The sequence below is a fragment of the Lonchura striata genome, chromosome 4 (genome assembly GCF_046129695.1).
Source record: "Lonchura striata isolate bLonStr1 chromosome 4, bLonStr1.mat, whole genome shotgun sequence".
In the NCBI taxonomy this organism is placed as follows: Eukaryota; Metazoa; Chordata; class Aves; order Passeriformes; family Estrildidae; genus Lonchura; species Lonchura striata.
The window spans coordinates 72,806,892-72,827,112 of record NC_134606.1 but is presented as its reverse complement, the minus strand read 5'-3'; the positions used below and the strand labels follow the sequence as shown (position 1 = coordinate 72,827,112).

At 43.4% G+C, this 20,221-nt stretch overlaps 1 protein-coding gene across 1 annotated transcript in view; it reads left to right on the top strand.

Moving 5' to 3' along the window:
- Positions 1 to 20,221, top strand: part of ADAMTS3 (ADAM metallopeptidase with thrombospondin type 1 motif 3) — a 56,733-nt gene that overhangs the window by 12,248 nt on the left and 24,264 nt on the right. The window contains exon 4 of the mRNA XM_021529550.2: positions 7,775 to 7,931. Within this exon, the coding sequence (XP_021385225.2) occupies positions 7,775 to 7,931 (157 nt within the window). The remainder of the gene's footprint in view (positions 1 to 7,774; positions 7,932 to 20,221) is intronic.

Here is a 20,221-nt window from a genome sequence, read left to right as displayed (position 1 = left end):
TGTGAATTTAACAACTACCGCAGACTGAGCAAAATGTGCACGTGGTACATAGCCATGAGTGGAAAATATGGTGCTCAGGAGACTAGGGTTGATATTAGTCTCTTTTTTCCTGTCTTCAGATTGGAGACAATATTTGAAGGTAAATTAAGAAACTTGACAGTCTAGTGTGGGTGAGGCCAGGTGAGGAGAGCATCCTCTAGAGAGGGGTTTAGGAACAGGCAGCTGGAGAAAGTCTGCCTGGAGACTTTTCATTAAAAGTCTCCACTTTGTTTGCCACAACTTCAAACTTTTATTTATAGTTTATTTCTGATGTTGAAAAATCGTTCTGTACAGGAAAGCACAGGTTTACATGTAATCCCTCCCTTTTAAGCAATATATTTAGGGGCTGGAACTGCTGTTACAGATCAGTGGGTGGTTAAAAATGGTCTGGAACAAAGGGCTGGTGGCTGGGTTCTGCTCTGGATATATCTTTTGTAGCTGTTGTTTAATCACACCTTGTAGTCCTGGCGATGCATTTTCACAAAACACTGCTTTTATGGCACTTGGGCAAAGAATTTCCTTTCTGGATTTTTCCCTCTTTGTCTCCAAAACAGCAACACTTCTTAAATTTTTAGATTCCTGGAGGCTCACAGCTGACAGGTTATAAAATAGCATAAGCTTATTAAAATGACTAAGTGCAGCCCTGTTTTATAGTTTCAGTAATAAATCCCAGATTGTATAACCTGTGTGGACCCTTGATAACACCCACAGAGTGTGTGAATTGAGCTCTCATTCCTCATTCATGTCCTACCTCCAGATGTCACCTGTGGGAAAGTGTGTGTCCCAGAAAAAGAAAGTAAACAGGTACTGAAATAGTCAGGGATGTCAAAATTCAATCCTTGTAGCCTCTCTCAAAGTTCTCACTGGTGGTGGAGCTGGTGCTGAATTTGTAACTGCATTTGGTAGGGTGGAGGTACAGAAGCCATATTCAGCAATGGCGTTTGTGATGTTCCATGTGTATTCAGTGCTGTACATACTTGGATCTGGAATTTAGCCTGCAAAGCACAGAGTCTGATGTTTGCAAAGGGGCAGTAAGCAGGACTGGAGAGAAAATACTGTGCCTGGTCATTGAGAAAAAGAGTTAGTCTGCTCTTTCCCGTTCTTCATTTTCTTGCAGGGTCACACTGCAACTCTAAAGGTTTTGCTCCCATCCAGGCTTTGAAAGAGTCAGGGAAAGAAGATTCAGTTGGTTCCATCTCTGGCCCCTGTGTTTCAGCAGGAGCTTTGAAATGATGGATGAAGTGCAGCACTATTGTTCTCATTAAAACAGCCTTTGCTTTCACTTCTATTTTAAATAGATACTTAGTTTTCATTGAGTGGTTCTGCTGCTTGGCTGCAAACTTCAGTAAATTACTGCCATGCAACACTAAATCAGCTTTTCTGCCTCATAAAAATCCCTTTGTCATTTGACTTTCTTGGTTTATACGTGACCAAAGGTATAAAACTTTCTTTTCTTTTAGAGATTTTACCATAGTTCTTTTTATTTTTTTTCCCTTTGTGCAAGGATGTAGAACCAATCTAAAACTTTGAGTTTGATGGAAGCATTACTAGCTTTGGTGCTTTCTAGCTTTTGATCCACAGAGTATTTCCATTCAGAGGAAGCTGCATCCGTTTTCTGTCCTCCTATGACTTCTCTCCAAGGAGATGACTCCTGCTCATGCATAGTTTGGGCTGGGTTTTCTGTTGCCTTGGAAGAGTGATGATGCTGCAGCAGCATTCTTGACTCTTGTGTACAGGCAGCAGATAAATCAGTATTTCTTTTGTGTGCTGCTGCAGAAATGGTGCTACTGACATTCAGATCATGAGATCTTCACATTTTGGCATTATTTATTGGCTTTATACTTTTGGAGTATTCAGCACTTGAAGGTCTCATTTCCCCTTCTATGAAGGTGATCAGATGTCCTCATTTTTTGTTTTCCTTTCCACATTTTAGAGGAATCTATGACTGGTGTCATCCCATGACTTCTGGATCTGGGAAAACACCACGTTTACTGCAGAACTGGCAGCCTTTGCCGTCTCCTGTACCATTTCTCCATGAAATAGTTCCCAGCAAAGACCTGCTGTAGCTGACACAAAGACAAAACTTGTGCTCAGTAAATATTTCTACAGAGATTCGCTGGGACCGGGGAGGTGCCTGACTGCTCTGAGCATGTTCCATGCATACTTTTCCCTCTTGAATAACTGATATTTTAAACCCACAGCTCCTTCTTTAAGGACAAAGCCTTTGGCCTGCCAGCTCTATGCGGCAGTTTGCTGTTAAAATGAATCCCAGTAGGTTTTCCAAGAACAAAAAATGGAGACATATTTTTCCACATAAAATCAAAGTTTGTTTTTTTCCTCTGTGCTTTCGTATAACTCTTAAGGGCTTCCATTGAGTTTTCTTAGACTTTCTGAAAAGGGGAAAAAGAAAACCCAGCGTTTGGATCAAAACCAAGTATGAGAAATTTCAGCATAAAGGAATTTTCTTATGGATGTTTATAGAGGAGAATAAAAATCTTAATTCCAGTCCTGTACAGTGACCCAATAAATGCTAACATTTTCTTCTGTGCAAATTCAACAGGATCTTGGTTAATTTGATGGCTCTTCCAAATGCCTTTTTCTCCTTAAAGTGGTATCAATTAGTATGATGAGAGACTTCAGTTCCCCTGGGCAGATGATTTCCAGTATTTTAGTAGGAGCTTGTCTAAGAGCCTTCTAAGTATTGCCTGTGATTTGGAAGAGGATATTAAACATTCCTACCTTTTCATCCTGTTTCTGAATCTTCTGAACAAATAAGACTTCTCTTGGCAGGAGATTTTTGTTTTGATTTAAAAATCTGGTATTAATGATTGGTCACAAACTGGTGCTGGGTTAATAATTCAGTTGTCCAGTCTCTGTGCTGCCTGTGTTCAACACCCTTCAAGGATGGAGCCTAAAATGTTACAGGAGCTCTTGCTTTAATTCTGAGATGCATGTCCAGGATAAAACATGGCCTAGAACATGGATTTTATATCACACCAATCTTCCAGAGACAGAAAATGAGCTGTGGAATTTCTGCTTGCTCCTCTGGGAAGCACTCCAAGGGTGCTGGAGCTGGAGGGTTAGTAAATGGGGATGATTTACCCCAAACCCGTGGTGTTTTCCCAAAGCCAGACACCTCCATGGAGACTGGAGGCCCATCTATGGAGGAGGAGGAATTCCATCTGCAAACCTCCTCTCTAGGTACCCGGCAACAGGATCAGTAACATCTGTTTCTCCAAAATGCGCATGGTGCTGCAATATTACTTTTTTCCAGCATTCCTCTAATGTGTAGTATTTTTTCATATGCCAAGTATGTCGAGGCCATAAATACTTTAACATGCAGAAGATGTGAAAGGAGGGAAGTATGTCCGTTAACAGTTAACAGTTCCCTGCCAGAGGGACCTGTTGGAGTGTGTGAGCACAGTGGGACTTGGGATGAGGGCCTGGAGTGACAGGACAACAGGACTGCCTTCAACTGACAGAGGGCAGGTTAGATGGGATATTGGGAAGGAATCCTTCCCTGTGAGGTTCGTGGGGCACTGGCATCATGGGCAAACTCAACAACTTGAGAAGGTTCTAGAGGATTTTTGAAAAGGAAACAGGAGAACCAGTTGATTCTTGCCAAAATGTGGAACCGGTGCAGTACAAGAAATAATACCCACCCAAGGAATTGAAGGTATAACCCTGGAGCTGCACAAACTTAGAATCAGTGTCCACCCACTGTGGCTCAGTTTTGGGGGAGGCTGGCAAAGGGAAATGTGCTGCAGGCAAAGCATACTTCTTTGCTTTTATTTTTCTTCCAATAAATCAGCTAGTGTTCAGTGCAACTCCAAAAGCTTTTTGCCTTTGGATTGGAAAGTGGAGCAGCAGGTAGGTGTGACGCAGGTTTTGCACAGTCACTGAAGTGAACCCACCTTAAGCCAACAGAGAGGGTGAAAGGTAGCAGTGTTTGGGGGCTGAATCGGTGTTTTCAGATGAGGCAGCACCTCTTTTATAAGAGCACGTTTCTATCGACTCCTTAAGAAGTTTAGACTGGAGGGCTGTCTCCAGAAGCTGCCCCCTCCCCATTCCAGGTCCCAGGTGTTTGTCTTGGCAGGAGGCAGTGTCTGCTCGGCTGGGGCTGGGATATTAAATTGAGGGAACACAGAGCTCTTGATGCTTTTCAATAGGGCTTCTATTTAGGTAGGGGCAGGAGAGAGCTGTCGGGCACCTGTGATTGTCCAACAGGGAAAAAAGGAGGGATAAGGACAGGGGGGAGAGCCCTGGAAATGTTTTCCAATTACATCAATAGAATGGTGAGAAGAAACTGTTTTCTGGGAGGTAGAGCCTTGTGTTGGTTTGTCTGCTGAGTCCTTTGCTGCAGTCCAAGCATTGGTGGGTGGAGAAGTCAAGGGTGAGACTGACTGAAATGGTGTTGGAACACTGGAAACACAAGGAACCTCCTGAACTGAACTTCCCATGCGTGGAGAGCCTTGTAAGAGATTTCACTACAAGCTGAATGATCCATGTGTGGCCCAAAGTGAGAATTAATCCAGGTATCCTGATTCTGATACTTGGGATAGTTCTCATTTCCCAGATATGTATTTCTGCATTTAATTTTTAAGGTGTGTGGGGTGGTTGATTCATTTAGTTTCCATAGAATGGAAATTTAATTTCAGCGGCCTTAAGCTGAAGGACAAAAGGTTTGGATTGGGTATTAGGAAGACATTTTTGCCTGTGAGGGTGGTGAGGCCCTTGCACAGACTGCCCAGAGAAGCTGTGGCTGCCCCTGGATCCCTGCAAGTGTTTGAGGTTAGGTTGAACGGGGCTTGGAGCAACCTGGTCTAGTGGAAGGTGTCCCTGCCCATGGAAGGGGGTAGAACAAGCTGGTGTTTAAAGTCCCTGCTAACCCAAACCAGTCCATGATTCCATGATTCTTTGTGGGAAACAAGGGGAGTCCCTTTTGGATGCTTGTAGGAAATGCAGGTGGAAGCTGAAGCATGACCATGTCAGAGTCCCTCTTCATTGGATAAACCTAATCTCTGTTGGTCTTCATGAGAGTGGAGGGTACTCAGCCTCTCTTGGTCAAATAAAGGCTTCTTCTGCCCTTGTTTTGAAGAATGGAAGCGGGGAGAGAAAGCTCCAGGCTTTGAAATTCTTGATGTACAGATCATGTTGGTGCAGGTGTTGGACTTGATCTTGTTCTTTGAAGCAAGCAGGTTCACCCTCCTGAGCGTAGTCTCTCCCATAAAACAGGACACAGGTAATTCTCCCTTTTCCCACTGAATTTTTCAGTGTCCTTGGATTGGAAAGTAAATGCCTGGCTCTTTCACACAAGCCTGCTTCACTCTGCTGAGAGCTGTGATCTTCTCATGCTTCCCTTCCAGGCAGAGTCCAACAGCACAGTGCATATTTGCACCTGTGTGTGACTGAAGGGTTCACAAGTTGGAACCACCTTCTGGAGGGGAAGGAGATTTTGGCATCCTTAGATCTCTGTGTTCATTCTTGCTTGTTTCTTGGTGAAGATGACTATTTAATGTAGCCTCCTGCTGCTGAGCAAGCTCCAACCTGCTTATTAATCTGCTTCCACTTATTGACAGCCTGCTATGTTTGGAGATTAATGTAGAGCCTTGAATGTGATGTTAAATTTCAATTTTTAAAGCTTGTATCTCCAAGGGGAGAGATAAGCTTAAAAAATTGAAACTTAACATCACATTAAGTTTCCTTTCAACTCTTCCCAGTGAAGACCCAGCACGTGGTGTTTCCAAATTACTGTGTATGACAGAGGGATATGCAGGTCCTGAGACAGATAGGGGATGTCTGTAATACAAATGAAGATTCTCATGTAGAGAGATGCAGGGAAGCACTGTGCATCTTGAATTCCCATATTGTGTTGCTGATTTGCTTAAAGTGGCTTTACAGATCCGCTCTCCCACTGTTCAGAGCTGGTTTAGGAGAAATAGCTGCTAATTAACGCTTCACCTCCCCAGGGTGTCATATCAGTGTTTGAAAAATTCTTTCTTTGTTATACAAAGGCATTAAGGACAGCTTAAAAACATAATTTATAACATTTTCTTCTTTCTGAGAGATTCTGTGTCTTAAAACGTGTTCCCAATACAGATACCAGCAGAGTTTGGCATGGAGACTGGGAGCAGAAGGTGAGAACATCCTCTGACCTCATGGTGTTGACCATGGGATGGTAGGGTGGGTTTAACAACCCAAAACCTTTCCTACTCTCTGGTGCTCAGTTTTAGAAGCACTTGATAATGGCCATCAGTGTGACTGCTGAACAAACTTCCTGACATTTTGAGGGTGGCCTTTCCAAAGCTCACCTGGGAATTAACTGCCTCACCCATACTGCAGAGCGCTAGAAAAGGGGGCATTTGACTTCCTAAAATACTTTTGGAAATCCCACCCATAATGTTTAATACTGAAGGTAAATGTGGCCATTAATGGACACTTCACAGCTCTCCGTTGTGCTCTCTGAATGAAGGGCTCTTTCCTCTTTCCCTACAAACACCCCATGCATATTTATAGGGAATCATGTTCCCCCTTAAATACTGTTGATTTTGGCTCAGGAAGTGATTCCTTAGTTTAACCTGCCCTTGTAGGTTATTTTCTCAAGGCTTTATATTGTTTCTTATTCCCTTATGCTTGTCTGCATCTTTTAAATTTTGGGGAAAAAAAAAAAAATATTTTCCAGATTTTACTCTATCCATGGATTGTCCAGTAAAGGTGTCCTCTGGGAAGTCCTCCTGGGTGGGCTGCCTGGGCCAGGCTGGGTTTGGCCTTGCTGCCACGTACCTTTTATTATGAACTCCAGCAGCACTTGCTCTTGCATCTCCCTAACTCCACGATATTCCCTCTATTCACTCTGCACCATTTCTTCTGCATCAAGGGGGACTGGAAGAACTGCAAGGATGAAAGGAATTAATGCTCAGAAGTCATTTAGACAGCTACAGATACTGGGGAGCCAGGTAGATGGGGTGCTTATGGGGCCTCGGGCAGGTGTCTTCTGGATTCTCCCCTGAGAGAAGCAAGTTTGTAGGAAAGCCAAGGAGTTAATCCACTTCCCTGAGCCTCAGGGCTGAGCTGGTGCTGGGAGCAGGCAGGTTTATCCCAGCCACTATGCCCCAAAGGCTGCTTTTGGATTTTGGTGGTCCTGTTGTCTTCCCTCTTTCACAGAATCCTGAGCACAGCTCTGGAGAACTCCACAGTAGCGCAGATTCCAACACGCCTTCTTCAGTGGATGGAAATTTTGAATGTCATTAATTTAGAAGAAAAAAAATAGTAAAATTAATAGCATTCCAAGATTGGAGACTGCTTTCCTGGATTGCTCCATCAATGTGCTTTTGTGGGAAAAAAAATAAATTTCCACTACATACTTTTTTCTTGAAAATCCACCACAGCCTTTTCTCCAAGGCAGCCTTGAAAAATATGTGCTCTGAGCACCTCTCTGGACATCTCTTTGGCTGGGGGGAAGGAAGCACTGGGTTGGCACTACAGTTTACAGGGAGGATTCACTTGAAAATGCATAGCCTGCATAGCCCCTTTGTCTCCATTCATTGGGGTAACTTCAAGCTCTTTTTGTTGGTGAATTTTTTTTTTTTTTTTGAGGGGGAAAGAAATGTATGGGTTACAGTAGTATTGAACGTATTTTGTGCTTCGTCCCTCTTGGTATTTGTTTTTAGAGTTTCAAGTTGGGTCTTTAGGCTCTGAAATGGCATATGGACATGTTTTATCTCTTCCTTACCAGGCTGGAATGATAAGAACTGATGAGGATGAATACTTCATTGAGCCTTTGGAAAGAGGAAAGCAGATGGAAGAGGAGAAGGGAAGAATCCACATGGTGTACAGGCGGTCAGCGGTAGAGCAGCATCCCACTGACATGCTCCCCGATGTCCACACAGAAGGTACAGTACCCCTTGGGGGTTGCTTGCAGATCTATTCCAGGTGACTCCAGCCTATTGGAAGCTTTTGAAGGAGGCTGTACAACTTCTGTTTAAAGTGTGGGTCCTGTTTCTTTCTGAGTAACAGCAAAATTTTGCCAATTGTATTGTTTTCTTCCTTCTCCTAGTTGCTATGAAAGTACTCTGAAGGCAGTTGTGTTGATCAGATATATTTTGTCACATCCAAGGATTCCCCTCTGCCTTGAAGATGATGTGGTTGGTCCATCTGAGAATAATTACTGTGTCTGAGAATAATTATCATCATGTAGTTTAATCCATTTGCTTGTGTGTCTTTTTAATATTACACAAATCCTCATAAGCCAAGTCATTGCATGTCAAAGGTCAACGGTTTTGAGGCCCTGGGCTCAGGATGAAAGAGCAGCTCTGCACTCATCAGTGCTCTGCCTTTATTTCAGTATCTTCCAGCTTCCCACATTCCTATGTTTACGTTGTGTTCACATATTGTTGAAACTGGAAAGGGTTTGGGAAATAAAATAAGTAGTACTTAAAATGCAGAGAACTAGAGGTGCTTGGCTTTTGGTACCCCAGCAAGGCCATTCCAGCTTAGCTCGTGCATCTGGGAGGGGTTTAGCCTGGAGAAGAGGAGGTTCAGGGAGACCTTCTCTGAAAGGAGATCAAAACTCCTAGAATGGAGGCTGTAGCCAGGTGGGATTCAGTCTCTTCTCCCAGGTAAAAAGTGACAGGTCAAGAGGGCATGGCCTCACATTGCACCAGGGCAGGTTTAGATTTAGATTGGATATTAGGAAAAATTTCTTAATTGAAAGCCTTGTCAAGCCCTGACACAGGCTGCTCAGGGCTGTGGAGGAGTCACTATCCCTGGAGGGATTGAAAAATCATGTAGGTGTGGCACTTGGGGACATGAGTTAGTGGTAGCCTTGGCAGTGCTGGGGCAATAGCTGAACTCAGTCTTGGAGGGCTTTTCCAACCTGGAGATTGCTGAAGGTTAAAGCAAGATGCCCAAGCCTATGGAGCCTGAGGAAATGTTTGCAGTGGCTGAGTTGTCACGTTGGTATGAGCTGCACGTGAAAATGTTCCTCTTTCTTCTCTGTCCTTGCTCCCCCATCACCGTGCTTGGGCTCGAGGCAGCCATGCAGAGTACGGTCTGCTCATGCTTTGGGAGTTCAGCCAGCACACACAGTCCAAATTTTCAGGAAGAGATGACAGATGACTCAACAAAACAGCCATTAAGATAAAAAAGTACTTTAAATTGTTGTTGTCAATGAAGTCATCACAGAACTGGAACCAGTGTGACAGCCTTTCTCAGCAGTGACACAGGACACGCTGTGTCGTGTTTTCCTGACAAGTCAGTTTTCTAAGAGGGAAGCTTCCAGCTATGTGGAAGGAGCTTGCAGTCTGACAGGACATCTGGTATTCCTGCAGGAATTCACAGCGACTGGGGGTTGGTTGGACATGGCTCAAACAGTTGGACAGATTGATGTAGGAGTTGTAAGTCAAAAAGCTGCCATGCGGAGGGCAAGGTTTGAGCAGTGATCACAGTGCTGAGGAGCATGGATTGGTTCCTATGCAGTGCTCCCATGGATGTCAGCACACCTACCCACTGCTCTTTCCCTGTTTCCTTTAGGGCTATCCCTTTGATGAAGCTTCACTGAGCTGTCTTAAGTGGGAACCAGAAATGTGTGGGTTCTGGGGAAGATAGTGGGATGCCTCAAGCTGCTGGATAGCGTGGGTTCAGCCTTCCCACCCTGGAGCAGCACCCTGTGCTGATTTCTGTTGATGGTATCCGTGGCTCTGGACAGCCTCTTCAGGGAATGACAGTGGCAATTTGCATGGATTGTTTTCATAATTTGCTTTGTGTAGAGGCTGGTTTCTTTAGAGCCTTACATGATACACTCAAGAAATCAGATTGGAAATCCTGCCCCATTTCTGTGGGGAATTTTTCTTTGTGTGTGTGCTCAACCACTTTAGGCTCATTGAAGCATTCCTTCATTAGTTATTATTCATTTTGGTGTGAGTAGGATCTCTTGCATATAAATGGACCTGAATATTTGGGCTTTGTTTTGATACCAGGAAATTGTAGATAGTTTTATATCTTCTATGCTTAGAAAATGCCTATGCTCTCACTCAGTGGCATCAGGGAAATGTGGATAATTTTCCATATTTTGACAAGCTCTTGGCAGGATTGACTATTTGTATGTCATGGGTAATCTGTCTGCTGATTCAAAGGGTCTTGTTTGACTGTATTCCTTGGAATCTGATCTTCCTTCTGCCAGGTGAGGCAGTGCAGGGAAGCAGTAAGTCTTGACCACCAAATGTTAAAATAATTTTATTAACCCAAAATCCCACTTGGTCCTTGTGATGTCTGTCAGACGGGGTGTTTGCTGGTTTGAAGTGCTGAGCTCAGGTTAGCTCCCCTGGACAAAGGAAGCTCTTCCACTTCTGTGGGATGGAAGGCAAGGCCTCCCATGGGAAGTCCCTCCTATTGAAAAAACACAAGTGTAGTGGGATGTGACATTGGACATTTGTTTTTAAGCACCTGGGATGAGCATCTGGTTAGGCCTGGCCTGGGAATCATATCACAGAGCAGGACAGTGTCTAGAGGTGTCCATGGTGTAAATAGACGTGACAGTCTCCTGACAGCTTTTCCATGTCAGGTTGTCCTGGGATGACATTTGTAAGCTCGACTTCCCCAGTCATTTAAGTCTTGATCCTAAAGACACTGAACATCTGCGCTTCTCGTTTGGGTTGAGTACTTCAGGTAGTCAGCATTCATGTTGTGTTATTCCCTAGTAATGTCACTTAAATAAAAAAATACTTATCCTTGAGGGCAAAAAGGATCAAAGGCCAGGTCTCCATGTTGAGTGTGTAGGGTCTGAGGGACATACAGCTGAAAGAAACGGAGCAGTGTATGAGGCTGTCATGTTAACACATTATTTAAATAAATCCTTAGCTTTTCTCACCAAAACAGCTTTTTACTCAGGAATGGAAGGAAATGTTCCCAGGACAAGCCTGAGTTGGGGAGGTTTTGGAGGTAAAACAGTGATATTACTGTGGGTGGGATGAAAAGAAGCTGCTCCCTGTTAATAAGCTGAGAAGCATCACTGAAATGTGTGATCATTAACCTTATTCCTTGAAAGCGCTCAAGACCCAACAGAAACAGGCAAAGAGCCTGTAGAATTTACAATCAAATTTGCACCTAGGAGGCCTTCTGTGCAAGTTCTACTGGCTCAGGAGTGTGGTAAAATAAAACCCAAGCAGAAACATAAAAATCTGATCCAAGTCTGATGGAATCAGTGGGAACACTCAAACTGACAGCAGTGGGATGATGAGGCAGCATTTGGATCATATGCTGCTCGAGCTGATAACTGATTATTCAATTTGTCTTTCCTCCTGTTTGTTCATTTATTGTTTTTTCTGTGCTCTTCTCTGTGGTAGAATGATGACAACCAATCCTGAGCTTAGCAGTTACACAGCATGGTAATGTACCCTGAGCTTTTCTCTTTCATCCTTCTCTTCACACCATAGTATTTTTTAAATGACAACCTATTCACCCAGCAAGCACTTGAGATGAAAGTATTTTTGTAATTACTTCCTAACAGTGGGAAACAAGGAGCAGGAGCCTTTATCTCCCAGCTTCCTTTCAGAATTTTCAATTTCCCCGAAGAACCAAAGTGCTTGTGTGTCTGATGGGGTTGCCATGGTGCTGGCGTTGAGTGTCTTTGTCCCAGGTGGGAAACATGTAGGAGGAAGAAATGATTTGGGAATTGCTCCTGGTTGCCTGGGAATGAAACCCTGGAATAGAAGGTAGAAGAGTGGGAAGACTATTGCCTCCTTGGGAGACCTCCCTGTGCACTTCCCCAGGCACATTAGTGGTTCTCAGGGACACTGTCATGCCGGAGGGTGTCTGAACTCTTTCTCAGCAGAATTTCTCATGACCTGTGTTCTGGTGGAGGATATTTTTGATGCTGCACAGCCCACCACACAAGTTTGTGCATCAGAACAATGGGGAAAATGGAAATTATTTCTGTGTAGACTCATTACAGCATGTTGTGTAACATCCTCTGTTCAGTATGGATATTCTTGTATAAACACAGAATCCCAGCGTGGTCTATATTGGAAGAGACCTTAAGGATCATCTTGCTCCACCTCCTGCTGTGGGCAGGGATGCCTTCCACTATCCCAGCTTGCTTCAAGGTCCATCCAGCCTGGCCTTGGACACTTCCAGAGATATAGGGCTGCTTCTTTGGGCAGCCTCTGCCAGGTTCTCACAACCCTCAGAAGGAACAATTTCTCCCTAATATCTGGTCAAAAGTCTCCTGCTCTCTGGTAGACCCCCAAGAAAAGCCCACCAATAACTTGTATTGATGGCAATAACCTGCGCTGTCTAAGGGCATCCTGTTCTTTGTCTAGCACTTCTGGAGCTTTTGCTTTTTAATTTGGCCTTTTTCTCTTACATTGAAACTGAAGTGGGTACTCTGAAGTCCTTCACTGAATATAGTTTGTGGGGTTGGGTTTTTTCTTTTTTTTTTTTTTTTTTTCAGGTAACAGTTTGCTGAAGGAAATGGTAATCAAATAGAACAGGAAGAGCACAGTATGGTATAAAAGAAAAGGAGTGTTGGTGATGGTGATAGGAAGCAAAGGGAAACAGACTTTATAGTGAGGAAAAGCTTACAATTTTTTTTAAGAAATAAAAGCTTGAGCAGGAGTGGATCAGAAGGTGCTGTGAAGTGACTGATGTGCTCTCTCTGTGTCGGGGAGACTGTGCCTGATGATGAGGGCAGGAACATCCATCTGCTTAAGTCATCTTCTATTCTTGGCAATAACAAAGGAAAATGATTTTTAAATAAAACCAAGAATAAAGGCTTCCTTCCAACTGCAGGCACCCAGCGCCAGAGTAGTAAAACACACAGAAAAATCTGTATGAAGGGAAAATTGAAAAAATGGAGACAAGTCAGTACATTCAGCTTGTGGCCATTCCAAGGCTCCTACCATTTTTCAGTAAAAACTCCCTGTGCCCCCAAATTGCATACAAGGAAGAATACTTTCAATAAACAGTAGTGCTAACAGAGAGGAGAGGCTTTGAAATATTGTGTAAGCAGCTGGTCCTATGTGAAGGTTTGGTTCATAGATGACATTCTCAAAGCAATCTGGGAGAGACATGCCAAGGGGAGGATCACCCTTGGGTGGCCCATGTAGGACTCAGGTCCCTGGCTTGGATGTGAAGTGGCTCATCTCTGCCACTGAGTTTGATCAGAAAGGTGCACATGAGATGGTTCAAAGCGCTTTTTATGGGCCTGAACATAGTACCAGGATGGCACTCTCTGAGAATATGGGAATGAAAGTCAGAGGAGCTGCCTTATCAGGGGGAGTTCATGTGAATTAGAGGTCAGGAACCAGAGGAAATGAATCCTCCCACAGCTTGCGGGGGCTGAGGTTTGCTCATGTGTTTCACATGTGCATCCTACAAACTTAGGACCAAAACGAGAGCACCGAGAGACTCTACTGGAAGTAGAGAGCTGTGTTTAATCAGTCTGTGTTCTGCAGCAGCCTTTTGATGGGAAAATGAGCTAAAACATAGCAGTTTGTGTCATAACATAAAAGGGTAATTTCTGTACCCTAAGACTCATGCTGGACTTTGTCCTGAATTTTCTGCAGTTTTAGCATTTTACCCCACTGTGAGACACCTGGTTTTTAATGGGTTTGATGCTCAGTAAATTTATAGGAAGATTATAGAAACATCTTAAGAATCTAACTGAGGGCAATTTAATTCATTTCTGTCTTTGAAAATATCTGGATGAGAAGTTGGCATCTGTGGTTTATGACAGAGAAGGAAAATGCATCTGGTGTGTTTTGAATGAGCAATTTGAATGCCATGCTCCTGCTTTTGGTGGGGTCCATGTAGGGTTACTGTGGAGTAAATCTTGCTGTGCCCCATGTATTACCCCAAGATGTTCCAGCTCTCTACACCTTTCCCTTTATCCCTTCCAAATGTGGTGTAAATGATAAATAAACTTATCTTGTTTGTCGTGTGTGGGATGACGCAGAGTTGGGCAGCTGGAGCTGACAGGAATGTGGATGGAAATGACTAACATGAGAATATCAGCCTCATACTTCACGTTGCTCCCAGTGGATTGAGTTTCTTCAAATCCATTTCTGGGTTACACAAGTGCATAAATCTTTCCAAAATGCAATAGTAAAACACTGCAGAGAGTAGCAGCATGACCCAGCTGTTGTTTGCTAAGAAAACAGGGATTTTAATTTTTTTTTTTCCAGAATACCTTGCCTAATCATTCTTTTGAGTATTCCAATAACATGGGACAGGATCAGCCAGATAATTAGGGTTCTGGATGTTATTAAAAGTCACACAAGTCTGAGTCTGCAGTTAGAGTTGGAAAGGAGGGAACTGATGTCTCAGCGAAGCTGACTTCTCGTGCGTGGTTACGGGGAGAGGCTGACCTGTGAGAACTCTGTGTTGGATTCCACCAAATACCATGTGGTTTGGGAAGAGAACCCAGGGAGGGATGAAGAGCTTAGCTGGCTTGTACTTTAGGAGTAGCCAAGGGAAGCGTTTCGTTGGTGTGTCTTCCTTTGCAGCATTATTGGCAGGGCCTGTTTCTAAGCATTCCCTGGAAAGGTTGGAGGACCTATCCGCAGGAGGCGTGTCCTTGTGTCTCCTTTGGCATTTTACCTCTCCACCCAGGTAACAAGCAGGAAGGAGGCTGCTGCCTCCCAGCAGCCAGTGACGTGCCTGCAGGGAATGGGTTTATCCTTCCCATTGTTCCTGGCAACAGCCTGGGTCCATCAGGTGGCTGGAAAGGGGAGGATCTTCCTTCTTCTCCCATATTTCTGCATAGGGTGCCTAGCAATGGACCTAGATATCTGGAGAAGACTGGATTTAGACACTGGCATCCTCCATGGAGGACAAGGAGTGGTGGACTGTGAGTGTGTGTGGAAGGGCACACTTGATTAGCAAGTGCTCTCTTTTTGTGTGAAATGACTATCCTGTAGCCATAAATGCAAAATCTGGATCACAGAGTTTGGATAACGATTTGTTTGCCAAATACCTGTGTTCTGTAATCCTACAGATATCAAATAATAAATCAACATCACCTGGTTAGTGCAAATTAGAATAAAAACTTCCAAATACATGGATCATCTTGTGCAAAATCCTAATAATACCTGAAATGTTTCAGATAATAAATTTTCAACTGCAACAGGGTTAAACACGATGTAAACTGAGCTTTTTTAGTCTCTGCTGGAAACAGTAACAGGTGATGCAAGGCCATCCAAGGAACTTTGTGCTTTCTTAAAGGAGAGCTCTGCTCTGCTTTCCAATTCTCCTCACTAATAGCTCCAGAGAACATAAAGTCACAATTTCCAGGAGGAATAGTAGTTGTGCTTTCCTCTCCTTGACAATAAATCTGTTAGAGGTATTAAAGTAAAAGGTAGGAGTAACTCTGCTAATTATTTACAAAACTCAGATCAGTGGGAGAGTCAGTGATGGGTCTGTGGTTGCCCTTGAGCATCAAAATACCCTCTGGGCCAGAAGGGTTTCGATGTCTTTCCTCTGTTTCATGTCAAAGTTACTGCTGTAATCATTTACCAGTTCAGTGTATGCTCTGTTCCCTCCTGTCCAGCTCTTCTGCACTGTGTGTCCAAGTATTGTGGAGTGGTATTGTGAGATTTGAGAAGGTCCTTGCAAGCAGAGAGTGAAAGTTTGTGGGTCTGGGGATGTCTGCAGTCTGCAGCATGGGCCAGCTTCCCACTGCCAGAGGGCAGGGTTAGATGGGAAACTGGGAGGAAATTCTCTCCTGTGGGACTGGTGAGGCCCTGGCACAGGTTGCCCAGAGAAGCTGTGGCTGCCCCATCCCTGGAAGTGTTCAAGGCCAGGCTGGATGGGGCTTGGAGAAACCTGGGATAGTGGAAGCTGTCTGTAACCCAGGAGAAGAGGACCCTGGGGGAAGAGAAGAAGCTGCTGAGGATGTTTCTTAGGAGCTCTAAATGTATATTGAGCAGAATCACTGGGTATGATTGCAGGCTGCTCTGCCAACTAGTGATGTACTTTTCACTTAGGTCTTGGACTTGCTAACCAAGTTAGGGAGTTAATTAGGAGCTGGCTAATTAGGAGCCAGCTACAAATTAGTGTCTTCTTCTTTTGTTTCTGGATGTTGATTTTCATTTGCCTTTGAGTACCTGTGATTTGATGATCAAGATTAGTTGTGGTTTTTTTTTTCCATTGCTTAGGGCAGAAAAGGAAGCTCAAGGCCAACCCATGATGAAACTGAGTTTTGATCTTCCATGTTTCCTCATGACATGGAGCAAATATCTCAAACTCCACTTAAAAATCATGTTGTTGAACAGGAAAAATTTGGCTGGTGCCTCTAGACTGAGAGTAATTCCTAGTATATCCCTTGCTTTCATTTGATCTATGGCAAAACCAGTTTTGAACACTCCTGAGAAGTACCTCAGAGTGAAAAGGTAACTCATTTTACTCTGTGGCTCATGAAGAAACTCTAATTGATATCACTACAGATGATGTAGCTAGTAGCATCATAGATGTTGTTGATTTTCAGCAAAAGCCCTGTATTCCATAGATCTATAATAGCAATAAAAATCCAGTTCACAAAATAAATTATTACTGTATTTATTTACTTTTTGAATGCTCAGTTCTAACCAAGAGGCAGCGAGTATTCAGAAACCACATAATTAATTTTTTAATCTGTTTTAAGTAGATTGTCCTGAACAGCCTTGAAAATGCACTACCTTGCCCTTCGGTTCTTCTCATATTCTTCCATACCCAACTCCACGTTCTTTTTATTCCTGATCACAAGTGAATTTGCAAACAGATGCATTTGAAACTCTGCTTTGGTAGTTTAATGCTATTTTTCAATTTGCTTTTATGGGGTTGCTGCTTGATTTATTTCAAGTCCCCTTCCTTAATCAGAGTTTTCCCTGCCAAGAATAAGTAACAATATAGTTTCATCACTTCCAGCACTTCAAAGCTTCCAAGTTTCTGAGAACATTTACTATTAGAAGTAAAAATTAGTCTTCCTTTAGTTAACAGTGCTCTTTAATAGGGAACACAAGGGGAGATAAATCAATTTAAAGTATCTGTTTTTTGAGGGCTCACACTGCACTGTGCTGTGTTATGGGGCTTGATTAGACACTTGGTTTAATTGGAGGAAGGCTGATGAAGTTCTGACCTCCTCAGATCTGCTTCGTTTGCTCTTTGTCAAACATGCTTTTTTTTTTTTTTTTTTTTGCTGGTGAGACAGAATCATCATTCATATTTATTTCACTTTTTTACATCTGAAATTTGTCAGGCTGCTTGGAAAAATGGGACAATGAAAGCCATCTGGGCATCCCATCCACTTCCATTTGGAAACATCTGCATTGTTATTAGGAATGTCTCACCAGCACTGCAGTGAGCAGATGTGTTCCCTTTCCATCTCCAGGCTCACTTAGAATTTCTGATAGTGAGAGAAATTCGATAGGCACTAAACCCCAAATGCCTGTTCCTTGATCAGGCCCTCTAATACTACTAATTTAGGATGTTTGTTCCCATGTAAAGTAGAACCCGGTGGCATTTGAGGGAGGAGACAATGGGGAAAAGGCAGCAATGTCTCCTGCAGGGAATTCCCTGTCTGTGTCTGTAGGATTTAAAGTTGAGCACTTGTATTCTTGAGCCTTTGCCATGCAGGTTGACTCACAGCTGTTCATCAGATGTAAGGCTCCGTGGAAATCCAGAGTCCTCTGTCTCCAGCTGCCTTGTCTCCATTCTTAAAGCCTTTAATTTCTTTAAAGAGAGAGAGCTCCCTGCATGAATTTACCATCCCTTTTCTGAACCTCACAAGTGTTGGCACACAGTGTATAGGTGCTCCAGCTGCCAGTATCTCCATATAGCTCCATACTTTGCAGTCCCTGTACAGGTTTCCAGTGAGAGTGGTGAGGCACTGGCACAGGTAAAAGATAGCATTGTGTCTGCATTGCCAGGGAAGCTGAGGCAGAAGCTGGAAAGCCAGGGAGAAACTGGAAAGCTGCACTGCTGGACAGTGAGTTCCCTCAGCTGTTTTTCTGTGGAAGAGCACAACTGGACAACCAAGAGCATCTGTGAAACCTTTTAGGTACTTAGGACATAATAAGCTGCTTTTAGCATCTTCTGTGAAGGCTTATTTGGGGTGACGATGATATTTGCAGCTGGAGTGGGATATTCAAAGGCACTGCAGGTTATTACCCCAACTAGAAGTGGGTAAGGTGATGCCCACAGTTTGGAAGTGACTGTTCCACAGTGGCAGAGCTTCTATCCAAATCAAACTTCCCAAGTCCCAAGCAGATACTCTGTCTCGCTAATGGCTCGGCTTTATTTGGTTTTTTTCAGGATTTTCAGGTCAGCAGTTTGGTGATCTTTGTGCTCAGTTGGGTTTTTGAAGCTGTTTGTTGCCCCGACCCAAGACCCGCTTTGTGAATATCAGCCTGGGCTTTTGGGACACCCCCTTCCACTGTGGATGTGGTATCTGGGTAGAATGGCCTTGTGCATATTTTTGCTGTTATCTTGGACACTCTCGAGGTCCATGGACTGTTGGGAAATAGCTTGGGCTTGGAGACATTTGTTGCTCTTGGAATGCTGACTTACAGTGCATTCATGGAAAAAAAAGCAGGAGCTCGAGTTCAACAGCATTCAGTGACAGTTTATAGTTGGAGCTTTTCCTTTATATTTATGCCAGTGGAATTTTGAGAAATGGCTGAAATTCCATGTGGCGAGAAAGAGAGGCTTATTATCCGTGACTAATTCTTGGATTCACTCTTTAAAATTGTTATTATTTGCTGTTGTGACACTTCTACTCTTCTGCTACGTTGGTTGATCCTCTTGTCTCCTAATTTTGAACAGCATTTCTCTCACCTTGGATTGCCACTCTCACATCATTCCCACTGCCAACCTCCTTTGGGAGTTCAGCCTCTGCAACCACACTGTCAGTCTGGGATCCAGAGCCGGGCTAAGCTTGCCTTTGTGTTAGTTAGAGGTTGAATCCAACATGAAGGCTCTGCATTTTTGGATGACAGGATTGAAAATCGTGATTGCTTTTGGTGCATAGGATTGCCTTTCTTGCTGTGTTTTCTGCAACACAATATTTGATAAAGCATTTCTTCTTTTTAGTTCTAAATCATTAAATTTATTACTTAGCTTAAGAGATCCTTTTATATGTCTAAAATGAATACTTGGGCTGTTTTCCCCTCCTTTTGCAGAGAACAGTCTCCTTTTTGTCATATTTCTAGTCAGACCTATTGTATATTCAATGGAAAATTCTTCCTAAATCTTCTCCCCTCTCAGGTTTTTCCCCTTTTTATTACTATGCTTTTTGTCGCTGTCTCTGCTAGCTTTCCACCAGACTGGAGGGCTCATTAAAGTAATACTGTGCAGGAAATAGAGAGGGGTGCAAGAATGGAACCCTGCTCGCCAAAGAGAGAAAGTTGGCAGCTCTCCTCTCACAGGAAAGTTCCTTGGATTTGAGGAGCAGCTTCTTTGAGAGAGTGCTACTGAAGGGGCGTGAAATGCTTGGTTAAGTGTCATTGCACAAATAAATGGCATTTTGGATATTCACACATTGTGATGAGGTTCCAGCAATAATGATCCAATTTATTTGAATTAATTTGTATATGGGAGTTGGAAATTTATGTTTTATCTAAGTGTTCTTGAGTGTCAGGAGGGAGAAGGTGGGCTCTGGATAGAAAAAACACTTATTCCCTATTGAAGATGCTTCCAGCAGACCTCACCTCCCATGGTGGACTGCAGGGATGAACCTTGCTGAAAAACTCCTTCTCCTTAGTCACAGCTTTTCCAAGAGAAATAGTCCTTGAAAAAATTGTCTTTCATGTCACAGCAGGAGAATTTATGATTATGACTCTGTGCTATTTTGGATGGGATCGGGATGGGGAAAAGGAGAGGGGAATGATCAAAATATCCTGTGTGGAAACAGTGCGAGTTAGATTCATAACACATCTGTGCGAGGTGCAGGCGAGGCTGGCACGCATGTAGGAATTTGGTGAGGTGGAAAGGAAAAAAAAGTGCTTTGTTGTGTTAGAGTCTATATGAAAAAAGGAAAGGGGGGTTGGGTCCATAATGAAAAAAATCTGTGTCGGTTTCTGAGGGCTGCTGTTTGAGCCTGGCAGAAAACTCTTCCCCCGAAGAAGGGCCATAGGAAAGTGTAGATGGGACCTTTCTATTTGCAAACCAGTTCTGTGGTGTGACATTGAAAATCAACCCTCCTAAGCTGCCT